Source organism: Scomber japonicus, chromosome 18, assembly GCF_027409825.1.
Source record: "Scomber japonicus isolate fScoJap1 chromosome 18, fScoJap1.pri, whole genome shotgun sequence".
Taxonomy (NCBI): Eukaryota; Metazoa; Chordata; class Actinopteri; order Scombriformes; family Scombridae; genus Scomber; species Scomber japonicus.
The window spans coordinates 9,241,395-9,268,770 of NC_070595.1; the positions used below are offsets into that span (position 1 = coordinate 9,241,395).

General features: G+C 44.4%; 1 protein-coding gene across 3 annotated transcripts; it reads left to right on the forward strand.

Moving 5' to 3' along the window:
* Positions 1-1,575: 1,575 nt before the first annotated feature.
* On the forward strand, positions 1,576-27,153 carry LOC128378449 (nucleosome-remodeling factor subunit BPTF-like). Of its 3 annotated transcripts, XM_053337968.1 has the most exons (32): positions 1,576-2,306; positions 3,397-4,219; positions 5,678-5,898; positions 7,574-7,759; positions 8,007-8,183; positions 9,937-10,164; positions 10,293-10,375; positions 10,857-11,209; positions 11,609-11,740; positions 11,935-12,064; positions 12,328-12,463; positions 12,553-12,831; positions 13,012-14,515; positions 14,666-14,790; positions 15,225-15,353; positions 15,505-15,655; positions 15,748-15,871; positions 15,978-16,221; positions 16,775-16,942; positions 17,924-18,060; positions 18,157-18,268; positions 18,373-18,608; positions 18,729-19,743; positions 19,852-21,359; positions 21,467-21,549; positions 21,656-21,881; positions 21,999-22,534; positions 22,631-22,807; positions 23,008-23,200; positions 24,353-24,437; positions 24,759-24,945; positions 25,367-27,153. In XM_053337968.1, exons 1-32 carry the CDS (start codon positions 1,781-1,783, stop codon positions 25,380-25,382), a joined length of 10,230 nt encoding a protein of 3,409 aa, XP_053193943.1. In that variant the 5' UTR covers positions 1,576-1,780; the 3' UTR covers positions 25,383-27,153. The 3 variants fall into 3 exon arrangements, with proteins under 3 accessions (XP_053193943.1, XP_053193944.1, XP_053193945.1); XM_053337969.1 differs by lacking the exon at positions 16,775-16,942; XM_053337970.1 differs by lacking the exon at positions 8,007-8,183.
* The last annotated feature ends 223 nt before the right edge of the window (positions 27,154-27,376 follow it).

A 27,376-nucleotide genomic window follows, 5' to 3' on the forward strand; every position in this document is an offset into this window, starting at 1 on the left:
ATCTGGATTAGATTATCTCACAGAGGATAAGACTCTTTAATATATAGTTTCAGAAAGTGAGATGTGAAAGTAAGATTTCACAGTTTTTTCACATCTGGATCATATTAGACCAGGTCCAGATCAAAACATACGATACTTAGACTTGTAATTTCTGGATTATATTACCAAGGAGACTGCAAAGACTAATTAAAACACTATTTGTGAAAACTGCAAAAGAAAAAAGAAAGAGGATGTCGAGACTTCCCCCATCCGTTTTACATGAGACAAGGCCCAGATCAAAAACTACTATATTTGATACTATATTTATACAGAATTATGATATTTCTACCACAGACCACATAAAAAAGATTGTCCCAAGTAAAGGGCCTTGGAAGATGCGGCGAGGGAGGTTAACCATGGTCAGTCAGTTTGAGGAAAGGTGAACGAACAACAATCATTTTGTAAATAAAAGAAATATTAGAGGAGTGAGTAAACAAAATATAGTAAAAGATATTTTGTGTGTTTCTTTTCTTTAGCATCTATGGGCTAATCTAGTCCAGATTTGACCAGCCTAATTACAGTGGGTTTTGTTTACAGTGGGCCAAGATGTGAAAAAAGCAATTAAGTCTCCCATTTTCACAAATAAGGGTTTTGAGTTCAATAACATATTTTTTTAAATGTTACAGTAAAAATTAATAAAACTTGGATTATGATATCCTGCCGTGTCTTCTGTCTGGAGACTTTTTAAAGTTACGCAGGGTGGACTACAGCAAATACGCAGAAATAGCAATAAGACTGAAAATCAGTTTTCCCACGTCTAAACCCAATGCACGACACATATCACAAAGCCCCTAAATTCTACAGTTAAAATGATCAAAATTTAAGATTGTATGTCAATTATCTGCCCACTATCTATTACGTTTTTCAGTGCATGGCTTGAAAAATGGCTTAACAGCGCCATCTACAGGCTTTATATCACATTTAAGGTGGACCGGAAATCTCCAATCAGAGGCTGTGAATAAGAAGCTAACTTACATTTAACAGCTGCACTTTGCATAATAATCTTTTATATGCAAAACTTACGATGAACTGAACACGATTCATTTAAAGTTATAGTTGAACTCAGCAGTGTAAGGGAGACGTTGCCCCACATTTAACTTAACTGCTGTTACTTTTGCAGGCTTGGTTTTGAAAGTATATCAGGGGCAATATTGTTTTTTTAAATTAGTATTATTATTATTAAAGTATCAAACAATAAAGGGAATCTATTAGTGTTTTTCAGAAACTATACACTTTCCAGAAAATCACATACATTTTTATTAAAACCTCTCTCTCTCTCTCTCACATACACACAAACACCTCCTTCTGCTATTCTTTAAATGCACAACGTAATATAATTTATTTTTTAAGATAAACTCGTAGACTGATTATTTAAATATAATTTGGTAGAAAAATGTGTGTGTAAATGTGAGTTTAAAAAAAATAAACTAGTGATTTGTGTGCTTGTTGCCACTGAGCTGGAAGCGGTGTGACCACGTGACCGCCGTAGAGGGCCTGCTGTTTGTTCATCCAGAGAGAGGCAGAGGAGAAGAAAAATGGCGGCTCTGAGTGAACCTAAACGGGACGCCGGGCTCACATTTTGAGCTTCCACACCCGAAAAAGACGCGGGGGCCTCACGGGGGTTTACTGCACCGTCTGAATCCCAGCCGAGCCAGCTTTGTGGACGTGTCGCTTTCGCTCGGGTCCGCACCGGCTAAACCACCGCAAACATCGGGATTGTAAGAAGAAGTCTTCGCCTATCATGAGAGGGAAAAGAGGCAGGCCGCCCAAACCTCTACCAGTCGCGGAGCCCTCCGCTGCGACGGCCCGGGGCTTACGACCCAGGAGGAATCTAAAGCCCAGGGCCAGGGACAGCGGGGAGGAAGATGTGGAGAGTCCCACAAGGGAAACTAACAAGCCGGCCAGAAAGAGGAAAGGGGGATCCGTCACGTCAACACGGGGCAGGGGACGAGGCAGAGGCGGCGGCAGAGGAGGAGGAAGAGGGGGAAGAAGAGGAGGAAGGCGGACGGCTGTGTCCAAAACAGTGGTGTACGACGACCACGAGAGCGATGAGGAAGACGATGCTGTCAGTTTGAGGTCGGAGGAGGAAGATTACATTGAGGAGGACCCCCAGTCCGAAGAGGACGAGGCCCTGAAAGAGGACTCTGACTGCCTTGATGATGGTGATGATGTGCTGTACGAAGAGGAGGAGGAGGAGGAGGAGGATGGTGCCAGCTACTGTACAGAGAGCAGCTTTCGGAGTCAGAGCACACTCGCCAGCACTCCGGGTAACAAACATAATGTCAGAGTACACATTGCAGGGTTTGGATAATAGAGCCTGAGATGCTGCAGATGCTAGTTATATGATGATTGGCGGCAGGAAGCAGTGAGGTTATTGTTCAAAATGGAGAATGAACACAGGCCGCAGTCCGCTCTCCAAAGCTGCTGCAGATGGACTCAGTCAGGAGCTGTATCATTACCTTACCATACTGCCAGCACACCATAAAGCACATTTCATATCCAATAATTACCACTTACCTTTATAAATAACTGCGAATTGCCCGTAGCTCCAAATACTCAGTTGCATCTAAGTCAATAACTTAGCTGCTAACGAGCTAACGTTAGCAAGTCAAATGAGCTAATGTAGCCTGCTGTCATAACAGCAATTTAACGTTGTTTATAGTAAGTTTCCTCAACACGCAGTTCTACTTGGGTGAATAATAAATTGCAGTAAGTGACTGGAGTTGAGTTATTAAGAGATGGAGAAATGAGCTAGCTCACTAACTTAGCTAGGCTTGCATGCCTGTCATTTTTGTCACTTTGCACAGCCTCCAGCTGTAGTTCATCTCTTCAAACTCAGCAAAACACTGACATACTTACGTCGTCCACGATGCAACACCAAGCAAGAGGGCTTATAATGTCTGACTAACGTTTACATTATTGGACAGCTCGGGTTCCTCTGGATACAGGAGGCTAATAATGACACTGGCCATGTGTTGAGCCCAAGTAGCATACTTAGAAGTTTTGCTGTAGATTTGAAACCAGACTTCACAGTATAAACTGATAACATTTAATGCAAAATATATCCATGAATAGTGGCAAACTACATCTTTAAAAATAATGTGATTATAACTTAAAATATTAATTTCTATGTTGCAGTTGTTGGTACACAAAATATGGTTATTGCTATGTTGTCCTGCATAAGCGGTTGGTTGATAGCGATAGAATAATATATATCAGTATTTTAGTGCAATACTTTAATATAGATATTGTGACTTTCACTCCTTTCGTTGTCTTATTCTAGTTATTTCTTCTGATATAGCCTATGGATTAAAGCAATGTACTCATGGTTTACTAATATCATTTTGTATCCCACAGGGAAGAGAAAATCTCGGGCCCCCAGACCCCGCACACCCATTCTGGAGGAGAAGGAGATTCCAGCTCTTGAGCTTCCTGAGACCTCTGAGGATCTCCTGGTGCCTAATGAGGAGTTGCTCAATGCCACCTCCATCTACGAGGTGCTAAGGAACTTCAGCACGGTTCTGCGTCTCTCCCCTTTCCGCTTTGAGGACTTCTGTGCAGCGCTGGTAGGCCAGGAGCAGTGCACTTTAATAGCAGAGACACACATTTCCCTGTTGAAGGCCATCCTACGTGAGGAGGACACCTCCAACACTACCTTTGGCCCTGCTGACCTCAAGGACAGTGCAAACTCAACTCTGTACTTTATTGATGGCATGACATGGCCTGAGGTATTGCGGGCGTATTGCGAGAGTGACCGGGAGTACCACCACGTCCTGCCATACCAGGAGGTGGATGAGTACCCCTACGGTCCTCTTGACAGTAAGATCAAGGTACTACAGTTTTTGGTGGACCAGTTTCTCACTACTAACATGGCTCGTGAAGAGCTGATGTCTGACGGCGTCATGCAGTATGACGACCACTGCCGCGTGTGTCACCGCCTGGGTGACCTGCTGTGCTGTGAGACATGTTCAGCGGTCTACCACCTGGAGTGTGTGAAACCGCCACTGGAGGAGGTTCCAGAGGACGAGTGGCAGTGCGAGATTTGCGTGGCGCACAAGGTGCCAGGTGTCACAGACTCTGTGACGGAGGCGCAGAAGAACAGGCCTTACATCCGCCAGGAGCCTATTGGATATGACCGCCACCAGAGGAAATACTGGTTCTTAAACAGAAGGATTATTGTGTAAGTTAGGACCCTTGCTGCCCTCATTTTGTGTCTAAAACAGATGACGCATTAAGTCAGCATTAGAAATGGAAACTAAACAGCAGCTCTAAAAATGTGATCATTTGTATTCATTTAATCAGGTGAACACAGCAGCACAGAGTTGCAGGTAGTACAGGACAACACATTACATCACATACCAACTCAATACAGATGTTATTACTTCATACTTTAAAAACAAGTAGAGAGAAAAAGTCCAAAAAGCAGCAGCTGCATCACCAATTCCGTGCTGCTCTGGTTGTTTAAACACACTGGCTGATTTATTGCACCACCAACTATTTTACAAGCTGTTTAAAGCAGAGGGTGCAGGCAGAAATAGCTCAATCATAACATATCAGTTGTCAGTGGAGATATTATAATCATAAAACAACTCGGTTAATTATTAAAGCATTTGTTTTCCATGTGTGAAGATGTTTGTGATACATGTTGATATTTAAATTGTGGGTAACAGTTTCAAGACCTGAGATGCTGCTGTGCTTAAATATTCATGCTCAACATGTCACCACAGTCAAGCAGCAGCTACGTAGTTACCTGTGACCCCGTGTAGTGAGATAACCTCATGAAACACCATCTTATCTTTAAGTTTATGTTGCACTTTTACACTTTCACCCCTCTGTATGACCCCAAGTTTTGACAAATGAACGAACGCATGCAAACAGAATTGTAGCCTGTTGAATAGGTTCCTAAAAGGTCTCACATTACCAGACGGATCTCGACACCGTGTGTGTGTGTGTGGGCACATGCTGTTTCAACCTCAAATGCGAAACTGAAAGTTAGCAGGAAACACGTTTGGCGCATAATCATGTTCATTGGCGGTAACGCTCCTCCTCAATACTAACTCATGCTGGCCTTCACAATAAGAGCCTGAGTCAACTTTACCACTATTGTTAGGCGGTATCTGATAGAAACCTTTTTAATGTTTCTGATTTGGATGAGGAGGAGACTCAGAGCTTGAGCTGAAGTGTTGTGCACTATGAGAATATTAATGAAGACATTTGGAGTAGACTGTCTGCCACACTGTTTAACTTGCCACTCTGTTTTATTACATTGCTGGGATCTCTCTGTATGAATGAACTTGCTATTGAAATTGAATTCCAGGATGGATATTTGATTGTTTCAGCTTGCTTGTACAGGCTTCCCCAACCATGTCCAGACATCTCAACAGAGTTTATTTAATTGGTTGTATAATAAGAAATCTAGAAAGTCAAGTGCTGTTGTACTTGAGCACAATCTTACCTGAAGTTAAAACCAACAAAAACCCTGTGGAATTATTATACTAGTTAGAAAATGAGTAGAACTTGCCATGTTTTACCTATCTTTTAGCGATATCTTACAGCTGACGTGCTTCTGCATGCAGAGACCGTTTGTTCTCCTACACAACAGTCTGTCTAATAACCTGTCGTGTTGTCCCTTACACAGTGAGGAAGACGGGGAGCACGAGAAGAAGAAGATCTGGTACTACAGCACCAAAGCTCAGCTGGAGGAGCTCGTGGACTGCCTGGATAAGGTGTACTGGGAGATGGACCTCCACGCCACTCTGGAGGAGATGAAAGAGGAAGTGCAAGCTCACATGGATATCACAGAGGACCTTACCAACAAAGCCCGTGGCAACAATAAAGCCTACCTCACCGCTGTCAATGGTATGGATTCGATATCATCTCCCATGCCTCAATTGTCCCTAACCCTAACCCTAAAGTAGTGTAACGCTCTGGTTGAAGAGATCAGACTCATACAGGCAGCATTTGAATGTGACACAGGGAGGGAGGGAGGGAGAAGGGGGGGTGTTATCCGACAGTTAATGATCAGGCAGTGTGTGTGAGTCAAGCTGTGTAGTAGTGTGTTTGTGTCCTGCAGGGGTTACAGACTTGAACTGTGTCTCAGCTGCAGGTAGTCGGTCCCCCTCAGGCAGCAGCAGCAGCTCCGCTATGATGGCAGTTGACACATAAAAAGGTTACACGCTGCCTCTTTCTGTTCTCTCACACAACCGCCCCCACCACCACCACCACCACCACCACCACCACCACCATCCTCCCGCTACCTTCCTCCAAGGAGACAGAGACAGAGTGTTTTAAAAGCCTGTTTTTGATTACTATGCCAGCAGCTTCCGTTTCTTTTTGACAGGCTGCCAGATCCGTCTGCTTTTGTAACAGTTTTCCGGCGCGTGTCACCAAACTCACCCGATTGCCGCGCTCAGAAAAGAGTTTTAAGTGCCGTGTTGTACGTGGGCATGTGCTGCTGGCATCCTATCAATAACTAGAGCTTTGTTAAGGTATTCTGCAGGCTAAAATGGGAGACATGTTTCGCTGTATGCTGCTTTTTTTTTTGTCTTTTTCTTATCTTTTCCGACTTTACTGATGATTTATGGGCATTGCTGGTATTTTTCATCCGTTAAAAACCCCGCTGCTGCTGCTGCTGCTGCTGCTGCTGCTGCTGTGGCACAATGCTTTTTCACTGGCACATTGCTGTTCACTGCTGTTTCTGTCCCAGTGTAAACTGTAATTATAAAACATGGTTCTCTGGAGATGTTGGCCTCCTGGGGAAAGGAGATCTGCGCTGTCTTAATGTTTGTAGATGGAATTTATTTAGGAAGCTAGCATCTAAAGCCCAGTCCATACTATTACCATGTTAATTCCTTAATTCATTAATAACTGAATTAATCTGAAATAGAAAATCAGCGTTTTATCATACAGATAAGTCATGCTTCTTTCCATTTTTGTCCCTTATGCGCTTTCTGGAGCAATTGATCTTATGGAAACTGAAAGAATGTTTTTGACCTAATAACTAATACAGTATGATGCACTACAGACTGTATCTACACAACAATTGAGTCGAAACCAATAGTCAATTGGTAGATCAATAAAAAATGATTCTAGGAGCGCCTTGGTAGCTGAGTGGTTAAGGCGCATGCTGTGGCAGCGTGCCTGGTTTGCTTTCGGCAAGGGACCTTTGTTGCAGGTCCCCCCCCACCTCCCTCTCTTTCTCTCTCTCTCTCTTTCTTTGTCTCTTCCTTTTTTTGGTTGGACAAAACAAATGAAGGCGTCACCTTTTGACTCTGGAAAATAACAATAGACGTTTTTCAGCCCTACACAATGTAACCGATGTTTTCTCACTTGTGGACAAAGTTTGGGTTTCTTTTTTCCTTCTACTGTAATATGATCTCAGGCTTATTACGAAATTGTCTTCACTTAGAACATGCAGTTGCTCAAGGCCGAGGAGTTATATTTGTCTAAATGTTATTGTCTACTGTGTTTTGAAAGTGTAGCAATGGATGGTTTGTTAATTGATATAATTTTGTTTTGTTTTTTTTGTTTCTAGACGTGGTCCTGGAGAATATGAAGATCAGACGGGAGAGACAGGAAGCGAAGAGGCGAGCCGAGGAGATGAAGCAGGAGGCGGGAACGGGCTCCGCTAAGACAGCGGAGGACACCGCCGGGCTTGCGCCGCAGCTCGACAACGGACAGCAAAAAGACACAGAGGCCAAGGAAGATGCTGCTTCAGAAGGTAAATGTAAGGCGGACGCTTTTATGTAGCAGTCGGCTGTAGCTTCCTCTTTTAATTCCTCTAAGCAGAGTAATGGTAAGAGCAGGTTTCCCACATGTGCAAAGTAAAACTGTGTCAGTGAAGTCTCTGCAGCGGCATCACCACAGATTCTTTTACTTAACTTTGCTCGACTTGCTGATTTAAGAAAAACAAAAACAAAAACAAAAAAAAAGATATCCTGACTCCTGGTATGTATGTCACGCCACAGCAGCCTCGCTTCCCCCCGCCACGGAGGAGAGCAGCGTGTCTGATCCTAACCCTAACCTGGGCTTGACCAACCAGGACACGGCCACGCCTAAAACGGAATCCCTCGAATCAAACAAGGAAACGCAGGCTGCTCCGGAGAGCGGGGAGTCCCCTCCAGAGGCAAAGCAGGAGAGGACAGGTACTCACGTCCAGTCCTGCGTCCTGCTGCCGTCACCTGCATCTCTAGCCGTTCATCTCATCCTCCCATTTCTCACCCAGCTGCACATGCGCTTCCATCCTCATCTGTCTGCTTGTTGCCATTAACCATAACCTGCTCTGCTCATTTGCTTTGCTGGGTGTGAGGAGACAGCTACACTAATCATGAATACTTTTACAATGTTTTTCATGGAGCGTGCTGATTATGTTTCTTTCTCAGTCAGGTTTGTCCATTTTTTTTTTTTTTTTTGGAAGGACAGATTTGCTCATTTGAGTGTGCAACGTTTTGTTTTCGGATAAATTACAGTGAAAGTAAAATCCAAGACCCCTGGAGGAGGTTGTAATTCATCCAGTTTAAACCATCCGAGGCAAAGCTGGCATATTATAACAGCGATTGCAGGTGCACATCTTTTGAATTCATTATTTTGCCTCTCCAGAGTAGCACCATTAACATCAGCGTTTCTTCGTCTTCTTCTACCTGCCCCATGCCTGCAGGGTGTAGATATCGTTCTAAATTCTGTCCCCTACCAAAAAAATTCAGTGTGGCTGTTCCCTTTGGGGAGGGGAAGGGGGGGGAGTTTGAACATCATATATTGCCATGTTAACTCCTTATCGCTGATCTCAGTTTGCTGTTTTTCAGCCAGTTTGAGTTTATTGTGTTGGCAGGCTGCTGGTTAATAGAACATCTGTGCTTCACATGGCGTCATTCTATTGTGTGTGAGTGTGTGTGTGTGAGCATTTTATCACACACACATTCCCTGTTTTCACTCATAATTGTGCAGAGACTTGTGTTCCCTCAGCTGAATTTCTAAAATCTACGACCCACATGTCTCACACACACACACACACACACAGCAAAAGACAACTTTGTGCTCTGGCCTGCGCATAAATCAGCTTCCTCAGTTTAAATGTTCATTTGTACAAACACTCCTCTTTTCTTCAAACAGATCCACTAAAACAATGAAGCTCTCACCACTGATGAAACACTGTGGCGACCATAATTAGCCTCATCTTTTGCAAACTCCTTTTCACAGCATCTTTTTATTATCTACGCTACACATCTAATTAGATAGGGAGAAGGTATTTTCTCCTAGTTTTAATTGTCCCACAGAGAGCGATACCATAAGCTGTAAGCATTTTCTGCCATCCGTCTTGTCTCTACCTGCTAAGCCTCTAAACATAAAACTAAAGCTGGTTCAGCATTTGCCTTAATAGCTGAATGTCCTGTCTTTGTGTCATGTCCGCCTTTTGGCACGGCGGTAGATGGCGTTCCTGGCAGCCGTTAGCACAGCACGACCATCACAACCAGCTCCTTATTCTCATTCCAATTTACGGGCATTTGGGTGCGTTCCTGTCCCTCAGACAAAAGGCTCGCTGCCTGGAAGCCCCACCTGCTACCTCAACAGCAACAAAACCACTAATATGTATGCAGAAATCTCTCCTGTAACTACTCAGTGGCAGAGCTTGTGTCTTAATTTGGCTTATTTTCAAATTATGCAGCTTTTCCTTTCCCAGTTGCTTTTATAGGATTTGACTGATGAAGCTCTAAACATTTCTTATTCTTTAAACAATCTGTTAGTCATATTTTAACTATTTCTTTCTGTATTGTAGAGAAGTTGTTGTTTTTGGTTCAAACAGCTGCTTTTGCTTGTAATATAGGCACCCACTTTCACTCCTTTCATCACTAGTTCTCAGTTTTACAACTGTACTCATGCTTTCCTATCTTATCTTTTTAGATGAGGAAATGAAAGCAGTGTCAAGCAGTGAGGACGCGCACCCTAATGAGACGCAAGCACAAACCCAAGATCAGCCGCAGCCGTCATCTCAGCCGGAGCCGAGCGGCGGCGGCGGCAGCAGCAGCAGCAGCAGCCAGGTTCCTGGAAGCGGGAGACTCAGGAAACCAGAGCAGCCCGACCTGGCCGACCGGTCATCTCAGTCGTCTTTTACCAGCCAGGACGGGACAGGTAAACATGAGTCAGAAAGGACATTTTGGAGCACAAACAAAGTGTTATGCGGTCTCTCAGTGTCTCCATTTGAATCATTGTTAGTTTTGGTATTACTCTGACGGTGTCATCTGCTTTCTGAATGACAGATGAGTATAACGAAAGGGTTAAGACTGATAAAGGGACGCCAGCACAGGAGTCTAATAACCAAACTCTCCGAGGCAGCAAAGAGGTGAGTCATGATGATGGTTGGTTAAAATGAAACTAACATACAATACTGACCATGTTCAAAACATATCTTGTCAAAAACTGGAAATGTTATTTCTAAATGTTTTGTCATTAATTTTATTGTCTACTTAGACATTTCCTGATTTTAATAAAAGTATTGTCAATCTGCATTTTATTCAGGCACATTTTTAATGTTTGAACAACAATCAAAATTTGCATTATGAATGTATATTATTTGCTCATAAGATTAAATGGCAGTGTGTAGAAAAATGATTGTTTATTTTTGTGCTTGTAATTAGTCCTAAAAAACATCATAGAATTTAAAATTGTTACCAATCTATAGTCATTAAAGTTTCCAGAAGATTTTAAATTTTAAAAAGCAGCAGCTTCTTCTTCTTCTTCTTCTTCTTCTTCTTCTTCTTCTTCTTCTCCTTCTCCATATCTAGTAGTTTGATTAATTGTTACGTGTCCTCCCCATGTTTCAGTCATCTCCCGCAAACTCTGACGGTGAGACTTCGCGTCACAGCCTCCTCAAACGGGACCTTGCGGTGAATTTGAACAACTTGTTCAAACTGGGCCAGGAGGGTAAGTACAGGGTCTACCACAACCAGTACAGCACCAACGTCCTGGCTCTCAACAAACACCAGCACCGCGAGGACCACGACAAGAGACGCCACCTCTCCCACAAGTTCAGCTTGACCCCCGCCTCGGAGTTCAAATGGAACGGCTCCATCTATGGTTCACGGAACCTCACCGTCTCCACCCTGCGTCTCACTATCATCCAGCTGGAGACCAGTGTCCCTGGTCCGTTTATGCACCCTAACTGGGCCTCGCACAGGTACGACTATGATTAGGTGTCAGGAAATCCAGTGTTGTTCCACAGGCTGCTACTTGATAAGGAGGGATTGAAATGAACCTTTTGTGGCCTGGCCAAGTGATGTCAAAATAATAAATTACTGGCTAACATTAAGCAGCCTGCTGGCTCCAGCTTTACAAGTACCACACAGACACACGAGTGATATGAATGTTATCATCTGACTCTCGAAAGTAAACATGTACATTTCCTAAAATGTGAAACTCCTTTCCAAATTCCTTTATGGAAATGAAAATATATAATTTTGAGACCCTTTTTTGCTTGGTATCTTCAAATATGAAGCGCTATGGAAGAAATAAACATTATTTTTCTGTGTTAGCTTTAATTATGTTTTACAGTTTTGTTTTTATGGTATGTTTCTAGGACCAACTGGAACAAAGCAGTGCAAATGTGCAGTAAAGCCAGGGAATTTGCTCTGGCTTTGGCCATCCTGGAGTGTGCCATCAAACCAGTGGTCATGCTGCCTGTGTGGAAAGATTCTCTTGGACACACAAGGTAACAACTGAAGGGAACTGTACTTATAGCACATTAACATGTAGTGTGTTTTCCAAGAAACTAAACAGGACTCTGTTTTACTCATTAGGAGAGCACTTGAAACAGGCTGCAGATTCAATCATTTGTCTGATTCTTAATGTTCACATGCACCTTACATCTTTGTTATATATATATGCTGTATTTTCTTGCTTCAGGCTGCATCGCATGACATCCATGGAGAGGGAGGAAAAGGAGAAGGTGAAAAGGCGAGAGAAAAAACTGGAGGACGAGGAAATACTGCAGCAGGCTACTTGGGTCAAATACACCATCCCCATTAAACACCAGGTAACATATAAAGTGCCTGTCATCAGTAGGATATGTATTTTACATTATACTTATTGGTGCAGTCAGATATTAGGATAGTATTGATATTGCCATCGCGGACCTTCACCTTTCTTTTTCACATTGCATCTTTGGGTCCATGAGTGCATCTGCTACACTTTTTGATATACATATCTTCTGAAATCATCTATATATATTGTGTTTTTTCATCTGGAAGCTTCATGACATTACTTTGTTACCTCACCTAAGTGTTTTTTTCTGTCTAGGTGTGGAAGCAGAAAGGAGAGGAGTACAGAGTTACTGGGTATGGTGGCTGGAACTGGGTCAGCAAGACCCACGTGCCACGATTTGTTCCAAAGCTACCAGGAAACACAAACGTAAACTACCGCAAAGAACTGGAGGGTAAGGGTTGGTACTAGTTAAATTTTTCCACAATATATTCTCCTGCTGTTGCAGTATGTACTTATTTTTTGTTGCTGTTTTCACAACAGCTAAAATGAAAAAGGAAAAAGCAGCGGCTGGCACAAATACGCAGAAAAAGTGTGCGGAAAACGAGAAGCAGACTACTGCAGACACAGCGGACGAGGACAAAGAGAAAACGTCTGTTAGCGAGTCATCTCAGAGCGCTTCATCAGAGGATTTACAGACGTCAAAAGAGGAAGACAAACCTGCAGAGGAGGAGCAGGGAAAGAATACAGAAGAGAAGAAAGAAGATGAAAAAATGGAGGTTGACCCCTGTCCAGAAACTGCTGCTTCAACTGATGAAAAAGGTAAATGTTAAATTAAAATCTCCTAATTTATCTTTTGATATTCCTTTTAGCTGTTTGTGAGCACATGTTGTTTCCACTCATCCTAATAGTACTAGAACAGACTAAAACAAAAAGCAGACAATGAAGAAACTTCATCATTTGCTTCCATTATTCGCTCACCCCTGTGACTCTTTGTTGTAGAGAAAGTTGAAAACAAAAGCCCTTCCTCGCCTGCTGTGCAACCTTTGAGCGAAGAGCCGATCCAGAAAGTCGAGCAACTCAAGAAGGAGGAGACCACTTCTTCAAAGCCTTACTACGATGTCGTGAACGTCAGCGAGAGCTTCCAGTTGCGAACAGCTTACAAGAAGAAGGTGAAGCCGTCGAAACTGGACGGGCTCTTGGAGCGCCGGGTAAAACAGTTCACCTTGGAGGAGAAGCAGAGACTAGAGCGGATGAGACAGGCGGCCCTGCAGTTAAAACTGGCTGGTACGAAGCCTCCGTCCAGTGTTAAAACAGAAGGATCAACATTAGTCAAACCGCAGCCTGCCGTGACACCGTGCGTTAAAGTAGAGGAGAAGGAGGAGGGCTTTCATGTTAAAGATCATGTGGTTAAAAAACTCAACTTCGAGCAGGAGAAGACGGAGGTAAAACCAGACAACATGGATGTCAAACCAGACACCACAGCACCTAATAATAGCAAGCAGACCGAGGTCAATCCTGTGCAGGGGAGCGGTGGGGATGCCCCAGCTCACAAAGAAGTAAACGGAGGACCCTTAGCAAACACTGAGCTCAACAGTAAAAACAACTGTATAACGGAGGCAATAGATAAAGAGAAAACGCAGAAGCCAGAGGTGGCTCGAGTGGGAGACAACGCTAAGAAACGTGGCTATGAGGAAGTTGAGCAGGTCAGCGGACAGAACAACACGGAGAGCACGGAGGTAGACCAAACCAAGACCAGTCCGGTGCAGGTGAATGGGGACACTGTGGCCACTGCTCCCGTAAACTCAGTCCAAGGTGATATCAAAGAGCCTCTGGTGAATGGAAACCTCTCCCAGAACGATGGTCACCCACCTCCCCTGAAAGTTCCGAAATTAGAGAACCACGTGGCAGAGAAAGGAGACTCTCTCAGCGCGGACAAGCCTCCATCTTCAAGCCCGTCTTGTGTGAATAGCAATAGTACTGACAATTGCAGTGGTAGCGAAGGCATGAAAAGTTCCACACAAGGGGCCGCCACGACTAACACCACCACAGACACTAGTAAGGCTGCTGTGACGTCTCAAGCAACAAGTAGCTCAGTCTCTTCTACTACCACTTCCACCTCCTCCAGCACCCCTCCCACCTCTTTGGCACCAGGGGCAGCGGTCTCCCAAAAGGCCAAACCAATCACCGCAGGGGACGCCAAGACGAGTTCAACGACAACCAGCTCCATGACGATTAGTAAAGAGTATTCCACCAGAGACCGAGTCAGCCTTCTCAGGTTCTCCAAATCGAAGAAGGCTCGGTCGGGAACAGCCCTGCCATCCTACCGCAAGTTTGTCACAAAGAGCAGCAAGAAGAGCATCTTCATCCTGCCCAACGATGACCTGAAGAGGCTGGCGAGGAGAGCAGGCATCAGAGAGGTGCCCATCTTCAACTACAACGCCAAGCCAGCCACGGATATATGGCCCTACCCTTCACCTCGACCCACGTTTGGGATCACATGGAGGTCAGTGACCATTTAAAACCTGCACTTCTAGCATACATTACAGCAGTCTGGTGAAAACCTTTCTTTAATTACCTTTTTATTACCTTCAATTACTATTGCAATTTTTAACACCATTTCCCATTGCTGTTTTTATAACTTTGACCCATTCAGGTACCGTCTCCAGACTGTGAGGTCACTGGCAGGGGTCAGCTTGATGCTGAGGCTGCTGTGGGCGTGTCTGAGGTGGGACGATATGGCTGTAAAGCCCTCTGCTGCCGTAGGGACAACACGGAAAGGTGAGGAACTGGTGAACCCATCTTCTGCTTCACCTGTATCGAGCTCGTCCTTCCTCTGTGCTTTTCTCTGTGTGCTTTTGAGAGCTCTTCTTCCATTTGTTTCTGCATTTTCAACATGCAACTTTCTATCTCCATTTGCTGTCTGTTGTGATTAAGGTAATGAAAATTCAAGCTGGAGTATAAACTTTTCTAAATGTTTAGTTTTATTAGTTCTCTGCCCCTCCCTAAAAAGGCTGGCATTAGTATTCAGGATGATGTTGCACTCATTATGTCATGCGCAAGTAGCAAATAAACTCGCTTACATACCAGCTTCAGTCATAAGACCAATAGAGAACTGCTTACAAGTCAGGCACTAATCTGATAAACTGGAATGACTATGCACTCATGAGAGATATGACTATTAAGTGTTGCATTATATTCGATTCTCTCCACAGAAACTACAGACACAGACATCATCACAACAGAGATTATAAAACGAAAAGACGTTGGGCCTTATGGCATCCGCTCAGAATACTGTATCAGGAAGATCATCTGTCCCCTCGGAAACAGAGACACCCCCAAAGGTAAAAGATTACAGTTATAGTTGTGAAACAATGTAGGATTTTTTATTTTTAATTAAAATGAAAATTTGAAGTATGATCAAGATTCAAGTAGAGGAGTTTTGGCAGATTTTTTATAAAGATAATGAATTTGTTTCTCCCTTCCTATGACTAGAAACTCCCACTCCACAGAGGAAAGGCCTGCGCTCAAGCGCCTTGAGGCCCAAGAAACAAGAGCCTGCCAAACTGACTGGGCCTATCGCTGTGGAGACATGGGTTCCTGAAGAGGAAATGGAGCTGTGGGAGATCAGGGCCTTTGCAGAAAGGTGAGAAACGCACACTTTCGACAGCATTATTTTGGGACACACTGAATTCTTCAGAAACACATTACCTACCACCTTTTTGCTTGGTGTTGCAGAGTGGAGAGGGAGAAGTCACAGGGTATAGATCCCTCCAAGAGTAGCAATACTCTAAGGACGGCTGAGGATGTCAAGGCCCATTTGGAGAATCAGCTGAAACAAGCTCGATTGGCTGCCCAGCAGGTAGGAACACTACACTGCATTGTTTTTTCTGGTGTGAGAAAATCTTGTTGAGGTTTAAATGTGACCAAACTCAGTGTACTAAAAATGTTCCAACGTTTGTTTTTAGAAACGGCTTGAGCAGCAGAGACCAAGCCCAACCGCCCCCACTTCCACAGCTACAACCACCACCACCTCAGCCAGCACTCCCATTACCCCAGCGTCCACAGGCCAGAGGATGGGTCAGATCACATCCGGAACAAAGATGGTCCTGGCCACCAAACTGGGCTCTCCGGTCTCCTTCCAGCAAGACAAGAACTTCCACCAGTCGTTTGCTTCTTGGGTCAAGCAGGGTCAGAACAACAACAGCTCAGGTAAGACGAGGAGAATTCGAATAATCTGAAGTCCATCTAACATCTTTCATAGAGGGGTTTTGTTAGAGAGCCATGTGCCTTTCATCATTTTCTGTTTGACATGGGCAGACAGACAAGTTCGTCATAAGAGCCTCTTTTGGTTTTCCATTTTTATTTTTATATTTTCCCCCTTTTTTTCCATCGTTGTGTGATAGTCATATCAATTTGTGGAAAGGTCAATCACCAGCATGACTTTCCACAACTTTTCTTTTTTTGTGTCATTTTTCTACATTGGTAAATGTGATCGGCTTGCCAAAATGACTTTGTAGCTCGTGGTGTCCACTTTCAATCCTGCAAACACTAGATTTTAAATTGATTTACACCCTAGAGGGATACATGTGCCTGTGTGTTTTCAGAATTTTAAACACACGGCAAATCAATAATCCAAGAGTTTCAAAATCTCAGCCCCTTTTGTTGAGTCAAACCTACCAGTGGACACCACAGCTGTAGACTGGCTGTTGTGGTGGCCCTTGTGGGTACGCGTGACCACAGGTGGCATGGGTGTGTCTTGCAGCCTCCACTGGCTCGGTGGCCACCGTGGCTAGCAGCATCACCACCTCAGAGCAAACCTTCCAGATCGCTGGCAGCCCAGTGACTGTGGCTGGCCAGGTCCTCACCGCCAAACTACCCCTGCCCGCTAACAGCAAGATTGTCACGCTCAACATGCCCACTACTCAAGGAGGTAGGGAGCACGAGTGTCATCCATTTCCGCCGGTTTCGGACTTGCACTTGCGAAAATGGATGGAGCAGCAAAAGACTTTCTTGTGTTAAAGACAGTGAGCATGGATGATTCTACCTGAGTTGTTTTTGTTTTTACTTTTTTATGTTTTTTTATTTTTTAGATGGAAGAGCTCCTATGGCCAAGAGTGGGATTGTTTTTTGTTGATGTTTTGTACAGCAGCTTTTTTTTAAAACAATTTAAACTAATACCATCTCTTGAACTGAGAGCAAAGGTGTTTTGAATTGCTTTAAAGTCTGTGTAAAGTAAGAATAAATATGTGTTCTGAGTTTGACATTCCACAGAAAAGTGTGTTGTTAACCACCCTGCCAAATTTGAATGATTAAAAAAATTGCCAAATATATGAAATTAGTTTTCAAAGTTGTGTAAAAATCTGCCTCTGTCTCTGCTCCCAAACGCTGTGGGCGTGGCCGCCGAGTTCGCTGAAACCCCGCCCCCTACCAACTGTCACCTGTCAATCAAAGTCACCACCTCTACCAGAAACATGAGAGCTTTCTGCTGCTAACTCAGTTGCTAGCTCGGCGGCTAAGTGGCTAACTGTAGACTGCAATAGTAGTAGTGTGTGCTGAATGTATTTATACCTCTACAGCAGCAGGGGCGGGTTTATGCCAATCACTGTTGCATTACGTAAGGTGGCAGTGATTTTCAGACCCGCCCACTAAATCCTGAACACAGAATCTTGAAACACAGTTTGTGAAGCCTAGCTCCACAATTCAAATCGAAATGGTTGAAATCCTTTTTACACCTTTTTTACAAATACATTTATGATCAATTATCATTAATGTGTTTAGAAGAAAATGCCTGAATTCACTTTACACGGTCTTTAAAGATGTGCATGAGCATGTCTTGCCATTTCTGCACATGATTGATCTGTATAACTGCATGTAGTTGCTCCTCTCCTTACGTAATTGTTTTTATCAACAGGTGTAGTTCAACAGAAAGTTCTGGGCATTTTCCCCTCTGGGCCTCCTGCTAACCTGAGGACATACAGCACACTACATCCTACGACTGGCAACATCAACCTCAGAGCCACTAACTCTGCCTCAACTACTCAGCAACAGGTATTTTTAGTTTTCACCCCAACCTTTTCATTTTTTACTTGGAAGTTGAAGTGAAGAATGTTAAGCATGATGATTGTCAATTTTTTTGTGCTCCAGGCCATCAAAGCAGGAGGCCAAACACAGCCTGGCACGACAGTGAACCAGGCATCTACCCTGTCTACCTCTGTGGGCACAACAATGGTCAGAAGTCCAGCGTTGGCTCAACAAGGTGTCCTGTCAATTTCCATTTTCAAATATGTCTTCAGCTCTTGTGGCTCGTGCCTTTTACAAAAACAAGATACACATTCTTACTTCTCTCTTCATCCTTTCTAGGCCAACCTCAGCAGGCTTTGGCCCAAATGGGCCGTGGCCAGCCTGGATCCACAGCTGTGCCTGGTTCTACACCTGTGCAGACAGGTCAGAGAGTAGCAGGTCCCACATCATCCCCTTCCACAGCCACCTCAGCTTCTGGACAGTCTCCTATAGCTCCCCCCCAGACCAACAGACCACAGCAGGGTCAAGTCAAACTCACTATGGCACAGCTCATGCAGCTAACACAGGGCGCTCAGGTAAGGGGCACTTTTTCTACTGGTCTTTTCCCTCCTATAGTGAAAGTATAAACTCTGTGAATCCTATACTACACATGTTGCTGTATTATTTAAGTTTCTAATTATTAAATTATGTCACAGGGAGGTAATCCAGGTCTGACAGTGGTGATCCAGGGTCAGGGCCAGACCCAAGGCCAGTTGCAAATCATCCCACAGGGTGTGACAGTCATCCCGGCCCCCGGGCAGCAACTAATGCAGGCAGCCATGCCCAACGGTCAGGTCCAGCGCTTCCTCTTCACTCCCGTGCCCCCATCCTCATCAGTGTCAACTTCCGCCCCTGTGACCCCTCAAACCCAAATGTCAACACCTGTTCAAGCCAGAGGCCCCGCGCAAGTCCAGACGACTCCTTCAGTCTTAGCCCAGGCCCAAATGGCAGCCCCTCTACCCACTCCAACACACGTTCCAGCCTCAACACAAATGCCGAGCTTGGCCCCGACCCCGGCCTCGATCCCTGTGCCAGGCCCAGCGCAGGTCGCAGCCCAGGCCTCAATGCAAACACAAGTTTCCACCGCTACCCCTTCATCTGTTCTGCCGCAAGTTGCAGCGCAGGCCTCGTTCTCCACACCAGCTTCTGTCCCCACACAACCTCAAGTTATAAGAACCATGCCTGCCCCCTCACTTAATGCAGGCCTAGGCATGGCCCAACCCCAAGTCCCCGCCATCACCACTGGCTCGTTCCCTACACAAACCCAAACTGCAGTGTCACTACCTGTAGGACAAGTTGCACCCCAATCCCAGGTCCAGACACACACCTTCAACCCCGCCCCTGTCCAGATGCACGTCAATGCTCCCGCCCCCGCTTTAGCCCCCGTCTCAGTCAAGGCCGCTGCCCAAGTTGCTGCTATGGCGACGGCTACTCACTCGGCCCAAATGTCTGTCTCTGCCTCTTTCCCCTCACCCGTCCCAGTTCCGACCCCCGCCCTCGCTCCCGTCTCCACTCCCGTCATCGCTGTCGTGTCCACCCAAATCGCTGTCCCGTCCCCAGCCAAAGCTCTAACCCAAATCCAGGCCACAGCTCCCGTTCCCTTTCACGCTGCTGTGGCCAATGCTGTCGTCACACCAGTCACAGCCACCTCTACGACACCTTCAGTGCCAGGTAAAGAATCCGTGCATACCATACACCATATATACAACTGTTGACTTTGACTTGAAAATGTATGTTTAATTCTTTAATTCTTTTCTCAACTTCTCCCTCTCGTCTTAGCTCTGACAGAGCGGAGGGCATCTCAGCCCCAGGTATGGACTCCGGCCTCATCTCAAGCCCAGATTCCAATTCAGCCAGTACAGCAGGCGGCAGCTCCCGTGCAGCCCCCTGCCCTGGCTACTGTACCTGCCTCCACACCCGCATCGGTCTCCACACATTCACCCGTTATCCCTCTGCCTCAAGCATCTCTTCCTTCGCAGTCTCAAGCACAAGTCCAGCACCCTGCCGTCGTTTCCATGCAGCAGGTGTCTCAAATACCGGTCTCAGCAGTGCAGGTTCATATGAAGGGATTGCCAGTCTCTTCTGTTGTTACTACCATGAGACCCACCCAACCTCAGCTCCAGCCCCAGCTCCAGCCCCAAGCCCATACTCAACTTCAGCCCCAAGCTCAAGCCCAAATTTGTGCACAGATTCAGGTCCAGCCCCACGGTCAAGTCCAACAAATGCAGCATCTCCAGGCCCAAGCACAAGCCCAAATCCACCCCCAGGTCCGAGTTCAGTTTCAGCCACAAACTCAGCAACCAGCCCAAGCCCAAGTACAGCCACTCGCTCAAATTCGACCTCAGGTGCAGTTTCAGTCCCAAAACCAAACCTTGCCCCAGCCCCATGTCCAGACCCCAGCGCAGACCCAGCTCCAGTCAAGGGTACAACCTCAGTACCACCCACAGGTACAAGTTCCACTTCAAACACAGGCGCAAACCCAAACCCAGCCCCAGGCTCAGCAACAGCCTCAGGTCCAACCACAACCCCAGGTTCAGTCGCAGCCTCAGGTTCAGACTCAGGCCCAAACCCAGCTTCAGCCCCAGATCCAAACCCAACTCCATCCCCAGGTTCAGGTCCAGTTCCAGCAACAGAATCAGATTCACCCTCAACCTCAGGCCTCGCAGCAACCCCAAGTCCAAGTCCAAACCCAGCCCCAGTTACAAGTTCAGTCACAGCAGCCCACCCAGGTCCCGCAACAGCTTCAGGTCCAAGCCCAACCCCAAGTCCAAGCTAAGCTCCAAGTTCAGTTTCAGCCTCAGAACCAAACTCAAGTTCAAGGGCAGCCTCAGCTTCAGGTCCAGTCTCCAATCAGGCATCAGCTCATCACTGTTCCAGGGCTCCAACAACCAGTCCAGCTCCTCTCAGCGCTGCCACCACACGTCGCAGCCCAGATCCAAGCCCAGATCCAGGCGCAGGCACAGCAGCAGGGTGGCACAGTTCCCCAGCAGATCAAACTGCAGTTGCCCATCCAGATCCAGCAGACGGGGGGGCAAATTCAGGCCCACCAGATCCAGAACATGGTGACCATACAGGCACCGGCAAGTGTGCAGGAGCAGATCCAGAGGATGCAGCAGCTAAGAGACCAGCAGCAGCAACAGCAACAGCAGCAGCAACAACAGCAGCAGCAACAACAGCAGCAGCAGCAGCAGCAGCAACCAAAGAAGAAGAAGACTCATGAGGCTAAAAGGGAACAGAAAGAGCAGAATCAGCAGGCTGTTAGTCCCGGGGATGGTATCCAGAAACAGGTGGGGCTCAAAAACAATGAGCAGTTATTCCATACATTAAAAAAATGAATCCATACATAAAGCATCCAGATATTGTGAATATTAATGGTAAGGTTGTTTGATTTCAGGCGGTAGTGAAGCAGAACGCTACAGCGGAACAGCTGAAACAGAGGAAGACCCTGGCTGCAGCTGAGCGAGAGGAGAACCAGAGGTTTGGGTCTTAATAATAATATGTCAAATTATTTTACTGAATGGCCAGCTGCACCACTAACTGAACCAAAATATATATCTAACGCTTGGCCATCTTCGTTCCTCAGAATGATCGTGTGCAACCAGGTGATGAAGTTCATTCTCGACAAGATTGAGAAGGACGAGAAGCAGGCAGCTAAGAAGAGAAAGAAAGAGGAAGTGGTGGAGCAGAAACGATCCAAGCAGAATGCCACCAAGCTGACAGCGCTGCTTTACAAGCACAAAGAGCAGCTGAAGGCGGAGATCTTGAAGAAGAGGGCTCTGCTGGACAAGGAGCTGCAGCTGCAAGTGCAGGTAAGCAATGCATTCAAGCATTTGAAAAAGTTCTATTTTCCACTATTTGACATCAAATTTAGAGAGGAGTCAAGCAGGATGTTTAACGTTATATTACATGTCTTGTGTCTCTCTCAGGAGGAGCTGAGGCGAGACATAGCCAGGCTACAGAAAGAAAAGGAGAAAGCCCGAGCTGCGATCACCCAGGCTGCCGCAGCGACCGTCAAGGCGGCCTCCCACTCCCCACACTCTTCCCACTCCTCCCACTCTTCTCACACTACTCATTCCTCTCACAGCACCCACACAGTGACCTCACCCTCCTCATCCCATAAACGCAAGAGGGAAGAGGAGCGAGACAAAGACAGAAACCGAGACAGGGACAGGCACGACAAGGACAAGAAACGGGACAGGGACAGAGACAGGGACAGATATCGAGACAGAGATAAAGACAAAGATCGGGATCGAGACAGGGAGAGAGACAAAGAGCGGGATAGACACCGGGACAGGGAGCGAGACAAGGACAAGGACAAGGACAGAGATAGGGACAGAGACAAGGACAGAGATCCCATCTCATCAAAACACAAGAAGAAGAAGAAGCTCTCCTCTACCTCAAAGGATCACAAGAAGGACACAAAATTGTACTGTATCTGCAAAACAGCCTACGACGAGTCAAAGTGAGCCTACTATAAAAACATTTGATACATTTCAACATACTTCTGTGATTTTTAATATAACACTCACATGACACAAAAATGATCTTTTCCTCTCAGGTTTTACATAGGGTGTGACCTGTGCTCCAACTGGTTCCATGGTGCCTGTGTTGGCATCACAGAGAAGGAGGCTAAGAAGTTAGAGGACTTTGTGTGCAATGATTGTAAACGTGGCCAGGAGGGAGGAAGCAACGAGGAGCTATACTGTATCTGCCGGACACCATATGACGAATCACAGTACGGCTCCTCAAATATTACATAACTGTCATCAACTAATATTGATATAGATGGGCATGATTGTAACTGACAGCAAGGATATATGTCAACACATGCTATACCCTACACCCAGCAATGATGCCAAATCCAACCCATCGTTTCTACTTATAGAACATGTGTTTGATGTGCTGACCGTAACGTATCTGATTTCCGCCCCGCAGGTTTTACATCGGCTGCGACCGCTGCCAGAACTGGTACCACGGCCGCTGCGTTGGCATCCTGCAGAGTGAGGCCAATCACATCGACGTGTACGTGTGCCCGCAGTGTCAGTCGACAGAAGACGCCATGACAGTCCTCACGCCACTGACCGACAAAGACTACGAGGGGTTGAAAAGAATATTACGCTCGTTACAGGTACGGAACCCGTTTCAGGCCGCTTTGGTTCAAAAAACAAAAATAAATATGATATAGAAATGTAGCTGAAAGCAAATTTAAAAACTGGAAACGAGGAAACAAGGAGCAGTTTATGTATAAAAAAGACTGACTATAAATAAAATCGAAGAATAAACAGGTAATGTCAAAGTTCCATCTGTCCTATTTTGGGAATGCTGTATCTAAGGAATGCCTTTAGGGAATATTTGACTTTGATACAAATACCCAGTGACCTCACAAAACATGTTTTTTGGCTCCAGAACTCACGCTGAATATGCCAAAGTTTCACACAAATGTCAAATAGGATAAAATTATGAAGTGATGACATTTTATATCCAAAAAGTCAAAGGTCAGCATTCATTCGCTTTTTCACTTGTTGCAGGCTCTTCTTCTGGACACCTAAAGCACCTTTACTGTTTGGACAATGTCAACTTTTTTTGGTTCATTGTAGTTTGTTTAGGGTTTTTATCCCTAAACATGTTGTTATATTGTTAATCTATTTAAACCATTGCACTCGAACCTGCAGTTTGCTTCATAGCCAAACACTTTCCAAATGATTTAATGATGTTAAGAGCACATTGTCATCAGCATAGATATTTATCTTCAAGTCATATCCACCTACTTTGATGCCTTGTTCATCTTCTCAAGCTCTTCTTGCCATACCAAAGGCTCCAGTGCCAACAAAGAAAGAAGACTGTGGCTGCTTTGTGATGACTGTGGTTGTGTCTCTGCTTTTGCTGTGGTTTCTCAACTCAACTCAACAGTTTTTCAGCTTTATGTGTGTTGATCAGATGTGGCAGAAAGACATCCTGTGTGACGCTCATCATGGCAACATCAAGAACAATAAGAGCATGTGTCTCACTCTGTAAAACAGTTCATAATGATGGGGCCAAAGCCATATTTATATAAAACAAAACAAATTAGGCCACTCGACTCTGTCAAAAGCATCTAGGGACACAGCTGTATTAGATGTTGCTTTTTCTAGCACATTGCAAGAATATTTCTAAAAGAAACGAGTATAATCATCACAAAGCAAACTGAATGGATGATAGTTACCCAATTGCCTATTGTCATTTTGTGGATTTGGTATTATTGGTACTCATTTTTTGGATTTGTTTGTTTTTTTTTCAACAGTCTCACAAAATGGCATGGCCTTTCCTCGAACCAGTGGATCCCCATGACGCACCTGATTATTATCGTGTAATCAAGGAGCCAATGGGTAAGGCACAACAAATGATAGTAACTGTTTGTGACTTCTTTTTCAACCTATGTCCAATGTGTCTGCGCCATAGTACTTTTTAATGTATGTCATTTTAACAGGCCACAGTGGTAAACACACAGGTGAAATATTAATGAATGAATTCCATCAACTGCTCAGGGAAACAAGGATATAGGAAAATACTGATGCTGAGTAAATGATCCGGATAAGAGATCATTTAGCTTTCCATGCTGTGTATTCCGTGCTATTCTGTACTGGAGAAGGCAATGTTGTGTTCAGATTCTTCTCACACTTAACATATCTTTCTGTCCCTTTTTCTAGACTTTTCCACAATGGAAAGCCGTTTGCAAAAACGGCATTACCACAAGCTCACCGAGTTTGTGGCCGACGTGACCAAAATCTTTGACAACTGCCGCTACTACAACCCCAATGACACGCCCTTCTTTCAGTGTGCCGAGGTGCTTGAAGGCTTCTTTGTACAGAAGCTGAAATGTTTCAAAGCGAGCAGGTAAGGAGCTCTTATAAGTGCAAACTTGCAGGCTTTCTATCTCTTTGCCACGCTTGTATGTGTGTGCAGTAAAGCTTTGACTCCGGCCACACTGGTGTATTAAAGAGGTTGTGTCGTGTCAGTGTCATTTGTTCGTAATGTGTGCATTTATGCCTGCCATTCACTATTTACTTTGGTTTGTACCTCCGGCATGTGTGTTGTAATGGTTTTTTGCACTGGAGGGGGCTTTTCTCCTAGACTACAGTCGGCTATAGACTATCAAACCATTCTAAGAGTTGCTCGGCCGTACTAAAACCAAAAGAGCTGACAAGGGTTAGGACATAATGTCCATGTTACATCGTGTATCATCTTGCATTTGTGTGTGTTCACCTTTGCTGCATGCCTTTTGATTTATGCCATCCCATTTTCTTCTTTCTTACAGATTGTCAGATTCTTAAATGGGCCAGTCTAGCTGGAGTCTGGACTGGATGCAGGGGTCTCTAGTAATAATGGCATGGAAACTTTGTTTCAAAAATAGCGAAAATGTCAATTACTAAATGAAAAATAACACAAGAACACACTCAAACACCAAATGTGCTTTCACGCAAATGCCACCAACTGAAAGTTCTCAGTCACCAATTATAATTAGGACGTTTTATAATCATCAGAAAATAGCAGCCAATTTGACATTAGTTGATTGTGTAATTGAAGGATGTGCTTTCTTTTCATCATTTTACCAAATCAGGATATTAGCCTTAATTAATCCATGACAGTCGTTTGGTTGTTTTCAGTAGGATTTTAACTGCATTTCACTTCTTAATTTGTATTTATTTCTGGTGTACATCTAAATTGGACTGAATTATGTGTTGACCTGACCAGTTCTAGAAATATACAAAGCTGCATATTTTATTATAGAGAAATATTTATGAGAGGTTTTGTATGTTCCTTCCCCTTGAGTTTGATTTAGCTGGTTGTTACAGTGGCTATTTTGAATGTACATACTTTTTATCATGTACAGTGGTTGTAAGATATATCTGACTCTGTAAGTGAATGTTTGGATGTTTTAAATAATTATGAAACAAATCATTTTAGATAGTATTATTTTATGAGACTAAAATGTACTACGAGTGAGGAATCTGACCTAAAAACCTCATTATATTCTTCACTTCGCAAAATAACCTCAGTTTGTAGTTGTGGATCTCTTCAGTAATAAAGGCATTGCACATCAACATGGCTGCAGGATCATCCACTGACCCCCTTTGCATCCTTTGTGTCTGTGTGTTCATTGTTGAGATGTCACAACAGTAAATTCAAAAAATAAAAAGCAAAGGGCTCTCAACTTTCCCCCTCTCTCCGCATTCTGTAGGTCACATAACAACAAGCTACAGTCCTCTTCAGCCTCTTAGAAAGCATCGCACATTGGTGATATGCTGAAACAAAATGCACTTGCCAAGAATATGGCTTTTCTGAACTGTAACTCTGTGACGGACTCTGCCTCATCCTGTGTTTGGGATCTGCTCCTCTGACTGTCTGTGCAACCAGCACCACTGCTTTCACAGAACTGTCCAGGCAGAGCTGCCTGCTGCCCGTTTCAGCTCTAAGGGACCTTTTTGGACCTGTTTTCATCAGCGGGATTGTACTGAGGAGCGTGAACAACTGAGGCATTTCAGATGAAAGTTTACCTCGGAGAAAAGACTCTTAAAGAGCTCTCATATTTCCATGTACTTTATTTTTTGATCACAGTCTTTTTACTTTTTCTTTCTTGTTTAAAAAAAAAAAAAAGTCCCCAAGGCCATCCTTGTGGTTGTCATGTCCAATAAGAAATATGAAATTAAATACTGACATACAATGGCTGAGTTTTACTGAGCATAATGTATCAAGAGTTTTGTCTAAATTCAGATATCACAGCAGAACAACTTTTTTTTTTCTCCCATTTCACTCATTGTTTAGTCTGAAGTGGCATGAAAAGACAGTTGTACTAAATATCTGGACATCAGTAGTCTGCTTGGTTAAACCTGTATAACCTACTTAAAAGTACGGTAATAAGCTATTGTATATGAAATGCTCTGCAGTAGTGACTGACCGAGAAGGATGAAATGATGTATTTGAAGGCTCCTACCCTGTTTGTAAAAATCTGTCAAATTTTGACTTCATTTCTTTTTCCTTTTTTTGTATTCCAGCTGAAGAAATATTGATGTATATGGAACTTAATAAAATGCTAAAGACTGATTTCTTCCTCTGTGTATTTGTGGCTGACTGTCACACATGGTGTTTTTGAAATCTTTGTTAAACTATTGACACTTTTGAAATGTGAAATATAATTATGGGACACGTGTTTTTCTTCAAACAGCAGGAATACAGGACAAAGGTCAATCCATACATCGTAACATTGAATATTGACCTAATTAATTTTAGCTTAATAAGTAATAAAAGAAAAAAGACATGTGTACAG